We start from the raw sequence: 13225 nt of genomic DNA on the forward strand, positions 1-13225 counted from the left end.
AAATTGTGAGTTAATATGTATTCAGAAGTATGGAATGTTTGCAGAGAGTTCTTCTGTTCATGAGTGCTTCTTTGTTCCAGTTATTCATACGAGGGCTTGTTAGAAATCTCTTCAATGAAGGGAATGATGCATACCGAGAAGGTGATTGGGGAAGGTCACAGAGCCACTATACAGAAGCTTTAAACATATCAGATTATGCCAATTCTGAAGAAATCCACATTTCCAATGAAATACTAGAGAAGCTGCATGTAAACCGTATAGCATGTTATTCAAATTTGGTAAGCTATTTTTATTTAAGCTTTTGCTTCTTTTCAGAGAGAGTACATTAACAAAATATGAAGCCATAGAAAATTCACTAGTAGATAAAGAGCTCTTGGTTATGGTTTAAGAATTGTCAAAATGATTCAAAACTTGATTCTCAGTCGTCTCTCTTTAAATATGTAAGCATGTGTCTAGATATATTTAGACTATAATACTAGAAGTATCCTACTAATATAAAATGGTCATACCACACTCAAATGCTGATAAAGCGGTAGGTTCATCCTTCAGATAAGATTTGTACTATACCTACTTCCCTGTCTTTTTGTCTGTGGGTGGACATGTTTTGGGGGGGTGGGGGGAGATCTTAATGATGCCCCTGTTTTTCACTGCGCTTTATACTTAAGCTACACATGGACCTTTTCAACCAGTGTGACCTATGTAGGGAGCATAAATCTGTATATATACAGTACTAGTGCTGCTCCTTAATTGTCTAGAAAAGTTGCTAATGAGTGAGGCCAGATACTTCCTCCTCTCACAAATCATCTGTGGTGCCTCTTCTAAAATTTTCCATTTGTCATTTACCATTATAGTGATCCATTTACTAGAACATCAACAGATATCAAGTATGAAGAATTAATGAACCAAAGGCATTATTACTGTTTCCTTCCTTTCCAGCTACATAAAGAAAACCCTGTCTTATTTCCAGAATGAATTCAAAATAAAATCTTAAACTTCTACCTTGAATTCATCTAGAACTGAACTATCCAGAATCTGTTCAAGTAATAGGGCTGTCTGTCTTTCTGTGAGCCAGATACACTGCACTTTTGTCAAATAATAAAAACTAGGATCATGAGGCTTAGTACAAGCAGGCTTTAGTACTTTTGCTGCATGAACGCTACCTTTGTAAGGTAACTACTCTGCTGTGCTACCTGAGTCAGTGATTTTTCATTAAATATGGTAAATGGTAGCCTTGAAATAAATACTAACTTTTTTTATTATTTCAAGGTTGAATTATGTTTTAGCTGGACTACAAAGAGGGTTCTAGCATACTTTGGCAAAATACTGTCTGTCTTCATTTGCAATCTGACTACACAGCATTCCATGCTATTTGTAAGAACAGTAAACAGCGTTAATTTTGGGTCAGTTACTCACTTTTATCCAGAAGTAAAACGTTAACAAGGAATAACATCCTAAGAAGAATTCCAGCACTTTTTGATTTAAATATACGCTATTTCAATCTTCTACTCTAGTAACAAAATATTATTTATTGAATAAGCCCTTAAACTTTTTTGCCTTTCTCACAGAGATTGCATGATAAAGTTCTAGAAAACTGTGAAATAGCTTTAAGGTTAAATGAAAACAATTTCAGAGCTCTATATCGGAAATCCAAAGCCTTAAATGAATTGGGAAGGTATAAGAAGGCTTACGATGTTGTTGCAAAATGCTCTCTGGCTGTACCACAGGTAAGTAAATTATACATTGTTAAGTTTACTTTACAAATAATGTTTTGGAAATAGCTGGTACTTTATGTAATACAATATTTTCTCGAATGCTTATTTATTGCACCTGTTTTCAGTGTGGAAGCTAAGAAATATGAGGGTTTTGTTTTGTTTTGTTTTTTTTGGTAGGAAAAACTAGGGCCCCCAAATTAAGTAGAGCTGACACAGTTGCCTGATCTTTTTCAGCAAGGAAAATTGAGTCACGTGATGTTTTGTTTTTGCTAGTATGTATGGATGGCATCAGTGAGATTCTTTTAGAGCAGTGATACTCAGACCTCAGTGGTTCAGGAGCCAAATTAGCAATCAGCATTACCCAAAAGAGCCACAGTGGTAAATGAAACGATAAATTCACACTATAGTACTCCATATTCATATTGAAACTGTATGATGGGAAATATTATTTAGTTTTCATTTTTATTTTTTTTATTTATATATATATAATTCTCACAGCAGAATGACTGACCACATATTATTTGATCAACTACAGTTGGTTAATAACATAGTAAAAGTCTCCTGATTGGTTAATAATTTAAATCACATTTGTGTTTTAATAGCATGTGCTGCAAAGAACCGCAGGAGATGCATTAAAGAGCCACTTGTGGCATGGGAGCCTCAATCTGAGTATCAGATTGTTTTTGAATTTCTTTAATGTTCTGGATTTCCTCTAGCTATTCTAATATTTATTTACCTGTCATACATTCAGAATCTTCAAATCACACTTCTTACCTTCAGAAAAATGTCCTCTCCTTTAAATACATATTTTTAAAAAGTGCATTAGAATCAGATAAGCTATGCAAATTGGAATTATTTACTTTGGCCACAAGGATTAAATGATTAAATTAAATCCAGCAGGAGAGTGAGTTTGTGTGTGTATGGGGGTGGGGGGGGTGAGAGAACCTGAATTTGTGCTGGAAATGGCCCACCTTGATTATCATGCACATTGTAGGGAGAGTGGTCACTTTGGATGAGCTATTACCAGCAGGATAGTGAGTTTGTGTGTGTGGTTTTTGGGAGGGGGGTGAGGGGGTGAGAGAACCTGGATTTGTGCAGGAAATGACCCAACTTGATTATCATGCACATTGTAGGGAGAGTGGTCACTTTGGATGGGCTATCACCAGCAGGAGAGTGAATTTGTGTGGGGGGGTGGAGGGTGAGAAAACCTGGATTTGTGCTGGAAATGGCCCAACTTGATGATCACTTTAGATAAGCTATTACCAGCAGGACAGTGGGGTGGGAGGAGGTATTGTTTCATATTCTCTGTGTGTATATAAAGTCTGCTGCAGTTTCCACAGTATGCATCCGATGAAGTGAGCTGTAGCTCACGAAAGCTCATGCTCAAATAAATTGGTTAGTCTCTAAGGTGCCACAAGTACTCCTTTTCTTTTAATGATAGCAGGGCCGTCCTTAGGCATTCAAGGCTGTGTAGGTCACCCAAAAATTTGGGGTACCCCTGGGTCTTAGTATCCACCCTCCCACCTCTTCCTATCCCCTGTTCTGACCCTTCCTGCAGGCTCCCACAGCTGGTTGCTGCAGCCTGGTGACTCTTACTCCAGAGGGGATCTAGTAACTTAAAAGTGAGAGAGCCTTCCAGCCTGCCAGGCCTATTAGCACAATGTTGAAACTGTTAAAGAGCCATTCAAGTGGTAATGAAGTCATTTGACAGGCATTTGCCAACCCCCAGGTATATACTGTCAGATTCTGAATTTACTGACAAAAACAGTTGTGCATTACTGTAATATTTACTCAGAACATGTTAGTCTACAGGACCTTGTATTAAAATTTGCTTTAAAAATAATTCATTAGTGCAGTGTTTCCCAAACTTGGGATGCCGCTTGTTCAGGGAAAGCCCCTGGCAGGCTGGGCCGATTTGTTTACCTGCTGCGTCTGCAGGTTCGGCGGATTGCAGCTCCCACTGGCTGTGGTTTGCTGCTGCAGGCCAATGGGGCTGCGGGAAGCGGCGGCCGCGGATTTTTAGATGCACAATCTGAGTATTCATCTTTAGGCTTAAATGCTTGGATTTTCAGACCTGCAGTTTTTAAAATAAATCCTTCAAAGGACCTCCCTTATGTCAAATACATTTTTAATTTTAATGACTGTAGTACAAAAAACTTGCTTCCATTGGTCATGGGGCACCAGTTTAATAATACTGTGTCAGGTCCCATAAATCCTAAGGATGGCCCTGAATGATAGACCTCTTTGTAAACATCCCTTATCCCAGTAATGTAATGGCAGGTGTCATGTTAGTACTAGCTGACTATTCCGTTTGTGATGGATTTTGTGCTGTGCTTAAGACCCGTGACTGTTTCATATTTGGCATTCCCCCTTCTGCCTTGTTTCAGATGCCTTTGTAGATGTGGCTTCTCCCACTGACTAGTCTCCACCATAGATTTTTCTTTTGCTATCTATGCTGTGGGGTGAATGGTTACTTCTTCTCCATTTGATTCTAAATATTGATTAATATATATCTTTAATCTGGCATCCTGTTCAAAATGAACCTTTAGAAGACATGATTGTGACTTTTGTGTGGCTTTTTTTTTCCTTTTCAAGACACAATTTTTGGCAAAGTGGCCAGAAATTTAAAAGTGCTGGGCACACATGACCACTTCAGTTGGCATTTCTCTGCTTCATACACCTGAAAACTGGACCACTTAGCTAGGTGTCTAAATTTCAATTTCAAAGCCTAACTTTAGGTACTCATGTTTGAATACCTTGGCTCTAAGGTTTAAAGTAAATCTGCCTTGATTCTTCTTGTAACTTTATATGACATATTCTGAAAACTAAACTTTAAACTGTCAAATATTCTAAATGCTATCTGTCATCTAAAATATGAATTAACTAGGACAAAGTGAAATATGACTTGATTTTAACACAACGCTTCCAGATACAACAGAGTATATTCCCAAAAACAAATTAAATATTCAGTGATGTTCTTTAATAGTTGACATGCTAATCGAAATGTGGCCTTCAGTTTGTAAAACTACAAAAAATACTCAAACTGTAGAATCTGTAAATCACGCTTTAATTGCTAAAGGCCTTTGTCTTTATGGATCTTAAACTCATCTTGGATAAAATGGTATATACCTTTGAACTCAGTTATAGACGTTTATAATTTTTATTTACATGTGGGGTTAGAAGCACACTATCATAATTCCTATTTACTTTGGAATGAGAAAACAGTTGTATCACTTTGCCTGAGGGGTGGGGGTTGTGAGTGTATGTATAGAAGTATATAGAAATGTATATGTATTTGTTTTAGGATGAAAGTGTGATAAAGCTGACTCAAGAACTTGCTCAGAAACTAGGATTAAAAATAAGAAAAGCATATGTCAGAGCAAGGGTAAGGAAGCTTGTTTTGTTTTGTTTTTAAACCTCATTCTGAATTTTTAATATCAACTTACACTTACCATGACCTGTTTAATTGCAGCCAACTTCCTCAAACTCAGTTTCTGGAGAAGTGTCAATTAAGGTAAGGGTCCACATGTTCACAGTATAAATTGATTTTGAAAGAACTATTTTCTGTATTCTTACAGTGAAGTGAAACTGACCAGTTAACATTTGGTTAAAGTTTCTGTATCTTAGGCAACGGTAAGGATTCTTGTCTAACCTTGTGCTTGGTTTTGCCATGAGTATAATATCTTACTCAATCATTTGATCACTTTTATCCAAGTTATCTTTGTACGAGAACTTCCTTGAATAAAAGATAGTTAAAAATGCTGTCTTTACTCTGTTTGGCCTTAATTATTCGTAAGGTCTTGCTAAATGGACACAGTTAACCATTGCTTTCTGTACTTAATGACAACTTAAGTACTACAGATGTCCAGGTGAGTACTATGGTTCACATAGGTTAAGGATAGCAAGTTGAATGCAGCTCAGACACTGATAAAGATGTACTATGAGACCTGCACAGATGCAGTTCCAGGTCTTAGAGGCATAAAGTTCACCTAAATTGTAAACAGATGTTGGCTAGAATTGGTTACACGTTACATTAGTAAACATGAACACTTTAAAACAGTTTATTTAAATCTAAACAGTAAATAAAGAACATATCTTATTTTAGGAAATGAAAATTTGTTATGTTTAGTCTCACTTTTGTTAATTTCAGTTTCTTATGGCTGCAATGCTTGGGTTTCACACACTACAAGGAATGCTTTTGTTTGAAAAGCGATTTTTCTTTCATCTTTAATTGTGGAAATCTAAATTCTCATAAATTTTACAAAAGCTAAATTTTAGGTCAAACTTAGATTGATAAAGTCAACTTAAAAATGTATGCTTGAAGGGTCTTGTTGCTCTTCAAATTAATTGATTGTTTTACTTATCTACAGAATTCAAATTCTTCTGTAGAAGATATTGAGTCAGGTGAGTCTTCCTGGACTACAATATTGTTTGTTAATGAAAGGAAGCTAGATACAAAGTGCAGCGCTGGTGTGTTTGTCATTGTCAATATTCATAAAATTCTTTATATGAATCATGAATTGAGCTCTTTTCTGGAGTTTGCCTTCTGTGAAACTGGTATTATATTTCTATCAAGTGTGTGTGAAGGTACAAAGAGCATTACAACTAGGAAAGCTGCTTTCAAAGATGACTTCAGCAGTGGTTTCTCCTACATCCCTTGTCATAGGTAATAACTGTAGTGACTTGTAAAGGTGACACAGTCTCCACTTCAAGGGGTTAAAAAAATTATTTAAAAAAATCAAAAAAGTTTCTCAAGTCAGTCCAAGAAATAACTTCACATATCACTTCTTAGAACAGTTTTTTAATTTGCCAGCAAACTAAACTTAATAGACTGTGTGAAAGGTGTATGGCATTTTGAGGGATTTGAGTGAATGGTGTGTGTGTGTGTGTATGCATAAGAGAATACAGGTTAAGGTGGCTGAGCAAACTTTATTTAAATTTCCTGACTTTGTTGTTTTTTCTCTTTTTTTTTTTAATATTGTGGTGTTCTAATATAACTTCTGTAACTTGGAAAAATTAGTGCTGAGGGGGTGGACATGGGGAGGCAGAATAAAGCTAGCATGTGATAACTTAGGCCACAAGTCTCCAACTCTTCCTGCCTACTTAGCATATCAAAATATGCAAACATTCCAATATACACATCTGCATATTTTCTTCTGAAGTTAATTGGTTAATACAAACACTTGGTATGCTTTTCTTAAGCATCTATATCTTTATTCCAAAATTAAATTTCTTTAAGGCAAAACATATTTGTACCAGATTAAAAGTGGTGAAAGAATTTTTTTTTTTTTTTTTTTTTTTGCAGAACATTGACTAAAAGTTTTGGTCTCTTTCCCAAATTACCTGTTTCAGATTTATCAGAAGAGAAACAAGAGACACTTTCTACTGTTCCGTCATCAAATTTTGTCCCAGAAGTGTCAAGTGACTTGGCCTCAATACCTATGCAATCCGTATCTTCTGTCATGCCTCTTCAAGTGGAAAAGAGTTCTCTGCCTTCCGCAGTGCTGGCAAATGGGGGAAACCTCTCTTTCTCTATTCCAGAAGCATGTTTAGATTGTGGAGATGGAGATGATATTAGTATTGGGGAAGAACTTGATGAACTACTTGATTCTGTACCTGACTCGGATGAAAGTGTAACGGTAAACTTTTGTGTTTAATTTTTTCTGGAGAGGAATCATTTCAAATGAAATCTTGTTTTTAGTTTGATAAGCAGGCTCACAACTAAGTGTATAAACTATAGTCATGCCTATTCTGTCAAATTGCACCCTGTCTTTTGACTCTAATATGAACTTCCCAGCAGAAATGTAATGTTTTCAGTTTCTTCTTAGAATAGTGACAGCATTATCCGACCAGCTCTTATCAGGTAATAAAGATAAAGCAGTGTCAGAGATTGAGGGGTTTAGAGGCAGTTCTGGAACAGACAGATACATTAAATAGCAGGTCACTAGGATCAGATGGTGTATATCTGACGGTTCTAAAAGAATTTGAAAATGATGTGCTGAACTGCTAACACAAATATGCAATCTCATAAAATTGTCTACTCTCTGATGTCCAGTTGAGCAGTTGTGGGGGGAGGGGAAACCTGCCAGTATGTTAATATGTTAACTTTAGCATATAGCATTATCCTTGAAGTAAGGAAATGGTATCATGTCAATTCTTGAACAGATTGTAACTGTAAAGTGAATAATAGTTCCTCCCAGAACAGCACGAAACTAATCAGGATAATACTATTAGTATAATTTACTAATGAGGCTGTAGTAAGTAGATTCTTCATGCAGGTTTAGTGGACACAATTTAGAATAAGGTTCAGTTTTGAGAAGTGTGTGGTGATTCTCTGTCTTAAAGTGTTTTTTAAAGCAACACTATTTAGAAAGCTTACTCTGAATATTTAACTTTCAGTATTTTAAAATAAACTGAGAAATGTAACTTTCTAAATTTCTGAAATAGATATTGCAAAGTAAAGGAGTTCTAGGAAACAATCTACCATGTTAGAATAAGACTTCTTAAAATTCCATTAAATATTTTTAGGCCTCTTTAATTTCTGCTGCCTCTTTTGTCTGTGTATTTAAAGGTATTTTAGAAACTAAACTCTCAGGGTCTGGTCCTGGTCCTGCAAGGGTTTTAAACCTGTGCTTAACTTTACATGTTGTGATTAGTTCTGCTGAAGTTAATAGGACTATTCACCGTGTATAAAGTTGAACATGGGTAAGTCTCTGCAGCATTAGGGTCTAAAATTTAGATTGAAGGACTGAAGTTCAAGATAGTCTTCATTTTACCTTTACCTGTTTAGAGATAGGGTTTTTGTGCTAAAACAAAGCAAATTACTAAAAGCTAGACTGTTGCAGACCTCTTAACCTTTTTGAAAAAAAAAATTCTGAATGAACATTTAGTAAAAATATTTCTCTTCTTTTTCCCCCCCCCCCCCTCAGCAAACCACAGTAGTCGGAGGACCCATTCCATCAGCTAGTGTAGCTCCCAATATAGCCTTCTCCACAACTTTGTTAGGAACTTTACCAGTTGGTGCAGGATTTGTTCCAGCAGCCTCATTTTCAGAAATGTATTCACAGCCTCTGGCTTCTTCTTTGGAAAATTTTTGTTCCTCTTTAAACACCTTTCCAATCAGTGACTCAAAAAGAGGTAAGAAATGAGTCTGAAGTTATACCTGTTTAATCTTACTTTAATAGAGAGTGGGAGAAGTTTGTGAATGACAGCTGACTTCTCACTACTAATCAGTGTAAACATTAAAGGTTTGTGGTGAAACGTTCAGGCAGTTTGACTTGCCTATGTTTTAAATGTATCAAATGTATAGTCAATATATACTGTGACCAAGAATTAAAAACAAAGCAACTGTTCATGTGGTATCTACATAAACATGTTCTAGACGCCCTCTGCTGGATCTGCATGAACTATTACATGGGTTTTCCTAAAGCTGTTTTGATGTTGTGCATGAAAAATTAACCTGAGAAGGAAGTAAATTTTAAACTCCATTTAAAAATCTGGGTGAGGCTGGGGATTTAATATGTGCCTGAGTGAAATGGGAGTAAATAAATGGGGCTGTTTTTTTACTCTCAAGATTCTAAAATGACTACACAGGGGAGAGTACACACTGAAAAAACCCAGCAAAGACCTGTTTAAAAAATTTGCTTAACACTGAATCTAAATAGGTGTAAGTGGTGATGAATACCAAGATCAGTAATGAGCTAAATAAATAGGAAATATGCAATAAACTAGAGTTGAAAAAATAATCCCCCTTATATCAGTCAAAAATCTTGTAGTTGCACATTCTTTGTAGAAGAATGGCTATTGCAAAATTTTGGTAGACTGTCTCCCTAACCATGTCCACAACCAGGGATTTGAAAGTGAACTGTTGCCTGTTTGCCCACCTTTTACATTCTGGACCTCTTTCTTCAGTCTGTCCTTACAGTGACTGCCTCAACACATGTTCTGTGGGGCTGCTATTAAAGGTAATCCATTGATTGACTGAGTCAAGATGACTTACCTTGTCTTTCTGTCCAGAGACCAAAAGGCATTTGCATGTAGTGGGAAAAGACATTGACCCCTGTCACCTCTATAGCAGATGCAAATTCTTACATCAATAAAATGTGCTGAGAGGGGAAATAACTGAAAAATTGTTTCTTAATCACTGTCCAGATCTATCCAGTTCAGTTTCTAGAGATGGAACACCAACACTTAACAGCAATAATTCCTCTCTTTTACTTGTAAGTATCTTCCACATTTTCCTTCACATGAATCAAATCTTTAATATTTAGTCATCAGGGTTTAAGGAAGTTTTTATTTTTTTATTTTTATTATTATTATTATTAGTTTTAAAAATGCAGGGATAGCTTCATCCACCATTAAAATGTAGCAACTGGAGTGGGAAAACAGTATCTGTTTGAATAGTACACAGCAACACTCTAAGACAGAAAGTTTAAAAAAAACCCCCAAACTACTTTCCGAAAATCCAGGGGGAATTTTAGATGAGGAAATTGTATATACTAGTGTCCTAGCCAATTTTTGAATTTGGTAAACTTTTTAGCAAAATGCAGCATGGAAGCTTAAAATGACCACATGTGGTCACAACTGTCTGAATAAAGAAAAGGAGGACTTGTGGCACCTTAGAGACTAACCAATTTATTAGAGCATAAGCTTTCGTGAGCTACAGCTCACTTCCTCAGATGCATATCGTGGAAACTGCAGCAGGCTTTATATATACACAGAGAATATGAAACAATACCTATTCCCACCCCACTGTCCTGCTGGTAATAGCTTATCTAAAGTGATTTCCAGCACAAATCCAGGTTTTCTCACCCTCCACCCCCCCACACAAATTCACTCTCCTGCTGGTGATAGCCCATCCAAAGTGACAACTCTTTACACAATGTGCATGACAATCAAGCTGGGCTATTTCCTGCATAAATCCAGGTTCTCACATCCCCCCACCCCCATACACACAGAAACTCACTCTCCTGCTGGTAATAGCTCATCCAAACTGACCACTCTTCAAGTTAAAATCCAAGTTAAACCAGAACATCTGGGGGGGGGGGGGGGGGGGGGGGTAGGAAAAAACAAGAGGAAACAGGCTACCTTGCATAATGACTTAGCCACTCCAAGTCTCTATTTAAGCCTAAATTAATAGTATCCAATTTGCAAATGAATTCCAATTCAGCAGTTTCTCGCTGGAGTCTGGATTTGAAGTTTTTTTGTTTTAAGATAGCGACCTTCATGTCTATGATCGCGTGACCAGAGAGATTGAAGTGTTCTCCGACTGGTTTATGAATGTTACAATTCTTGACATCTGATTTGTGTCCATTTATTCTTTTACGTAGAGACTGTCCAGTTTGACCAATGTACATGGCAGAGGGGCATTGCTGGCACATGATGGCATATATCACATTGGTGGATGTGCAGGTGAACGAGCCTCTGATAGTGTGGCTGATGTTATTAGGCCCTGTGATGGTGTCCCCTGAATAGATATGTGGGCACAGTTGGCAACGGGCTTTGCAACAAAGCCCGTTGCCAACTGTGCCCACATATCTATTCAGGGGACACCATCACAGGGCCTAATAACATCAGCCACACTATCAGAGGCTCGTTCACCTGCACATCCACCAATGTGATATATGCCATCATGTGCCAGCAATGCCCCTCTGCCATGTACATTGGTCAAACTGGACAGTCTCTACGTAAAAGAATAAATGGACACAAATCAGATGTCAAGAATTGTAACATTCATAAACCAGTCGGAGAACACTTCAATCTCTCTGGTCACGCGATCACAGACATGAAGGTCGCTATCTTAAAACAAAAAAACTTCAAATCCAGACTCCAGCGAGAAACTGCTGAATTGGAATTCATTTGCAAATTGGATACTATTAATTTAGGCTTAAATAGAGACTTGGAGTGGCTAAGTCATTATGCAAGGTAGCCTGTTTCCTCTTGTTTTTTCCTACCCCCCCCCCCAGATGTTCTGGTTTAACTTGGATTTTAACTTGAAGAGTGGTCAGTTTGGATGAGCTATTACCAGCAGGAGAGTGAGTTTCTGTGTGTATGGGGGTGGGGGGATGTGAGAACCTGGATTTATGCAGGAAATAGCCCAGCTTGATTGTCATGCACATTGTGTAAAGAGTTGTCACTTTGGATGGGCTATCACCAGCAGGAGAGTGAATTTGTGTGGGGGGGTGGAGGGTGAGAAAACCTGGATTTGTGCTGGAAATCACTTTAGATAAGCTATTACCAGCAGGACAGTGGGGTGGGAATAGGTATTGTTTCATATTCTCTGTGTATATATAAAGCCTGCTGCAGTTTCCACGATATGCATCTGAGGAAGTGAGCTGTAGCTCACGAAAGCTTATGCTCTAATAAATTGGTTAGTCTCTAAGGTGCCACAAGTCCTCCTTTTCTTTTTGCGAATACAGACTAACACGGCTGCTACTCTGAAAACTGTCTGAATGTTATCGTCTATGAGTTTGCCATCTTACCACCTTGCAGTCCAGCCAGCATAAGGGGCAGTATGTAACTGCAGTAGTCCACAAGCAGGGCAGTAACAATATTGTGACTAAGACTTTCAATCTGATCTGTGCTGTACTTGCATCTGAAGCTCATGTATCTTATTTTTCCCAAATGCTTTCTCAGCAGTGGCTGGCTGGTGTATGGGTGGAGCTAGTGATTTGCATACTCTCAGCCCACCCGCTACTGCACTTCTCTCAGTCCCAGTGTGGGGTTTGGCAGTGCATTCAGCCTGTAATGGGGATATGAGCTCCTTATTCCCCTGTGTGGATATGCAGCCAAGCTTGCAATTGAACCCTATATGAAGACAATCTGATGTTTTGAGGAAAACCTTCACTAACTAAGTTCTAGTTTTGGAGATCTTAAAATGAGGTTGACAGATCAAGTTAAATCTTGTTTCTTCTGGCAGATAAATGGCCCCAATGCTTTGTTTGGGACTGAGGATTACATGGGAATTGCAGGTCAAACTAGGAATGACTTTTCACATGTTTTTAGCAGTGGAACTGCTAACGTAGCTGTATCTGCATCACTTGTTGGAAGAAACCCATTGGAAGGTACACATGAACTAAGACAGGCCTGCCAATTATGTTTCATCAAAACAGGTAAGGAGCGCAGGAAGTCAGTTTGATAGATAATTAAATACATATGTACTATATCAGCATTGTAAATTAAAATGTTGTTGGTTTCTAGAAGTGCTCAGTTTTGAATTGTGTATCATTTACAAACAGAATATGGATCTGAATATTGAGTCATAAAAAACGTTGCAACCCTTTTTCTACCTTTTTTTTTCTTGATTTCATGGTCTTGTCCTAATGGGTTCTTAATTTCTAAAACCCCCAGCAATCACAACATGCTTTCCTCAAGCTGAAGGCTTACTGTGTAAGGTCATTCACATTCTGTATTCACTTTCCTCCCAACCCCCAGGGTACTCTGAAGAATGACACCTTTGCTCAAGACTTAAAAACTTGCAATACCCACTCTGATTGGTCATGGGGAATTGAACT

The 13225-nt window shown here is 37.6% G+C and overlaps 1 protein-coding gene across 4 annotated transcripts in view; it reads left to right on the forward strand.

Annotated features, from left to right (window-relative positions):
* The window catches only part of ZC3H7A (zinc finger CCCH-type containing 7A), a 47333-nt gene that overhangs the window by 16626 nt on the left and 17482 nt on the right, over nucleotides 1–13225 (forward strand). For 2 of the 4 annotated variants that reach the window (XM_073362413.2, XM_073362411.2), the window contains exons 4-12: nucleotides 81–278; nucleotides 1566–1724; nucleotides 5017–5097; nucleotides 5185–5226; nucleotides 6083–6116; nucleotides 7065–7351; nucleotides 8642–8849; nucleotides 9864–9931; nucleotides 12631–12823. In XM_073362413.2, coding sequence (XP_073218514.2) covers nucleotides 81–278; nucleotides 1566–1724; nucleotides 5017–5097; nucleotides 5185–5226; nucleotides 6083–6116; nucleotides 7065–7351; nucleotides 8642–8849; nucleotides 9864–9931; nucleotides 12631–12823 — 1270 coding nt within the window. Of the gene's footprint in view, nucleotides 1–80; nucleotides 279–1565; nucleotides 1725–5016; nucleotides 5098–5184; nucleotides 5227–6082; nucleotides 6117–6267; nucleotides 6379–7064; nucleotides 7352–8641; nucleotides 8850–9863; nucleotides 9932–12630; nucleotides 12824–13225 lie in introns of those variants that run through there. The other 2 variants (XM_073362412.2, XM_073362414.2) reach the window with 2 other exon arrangements.

This window comes from Lepidochelys kempii, chromosome 10 (assembly GCF_965140285.1).
Source record: "Lepidochelys kempii isolate rLepKem1 chromosome 10, rLepKem1.hap1, whole genome shotgun sequence".
NCBI classification, from domain to species: domain Eukaryota; kingdom Metazoa; phylum Chordata; order Testudines; family Cheloniidae; genus Lepidochelys; species Lepidochelys kempii.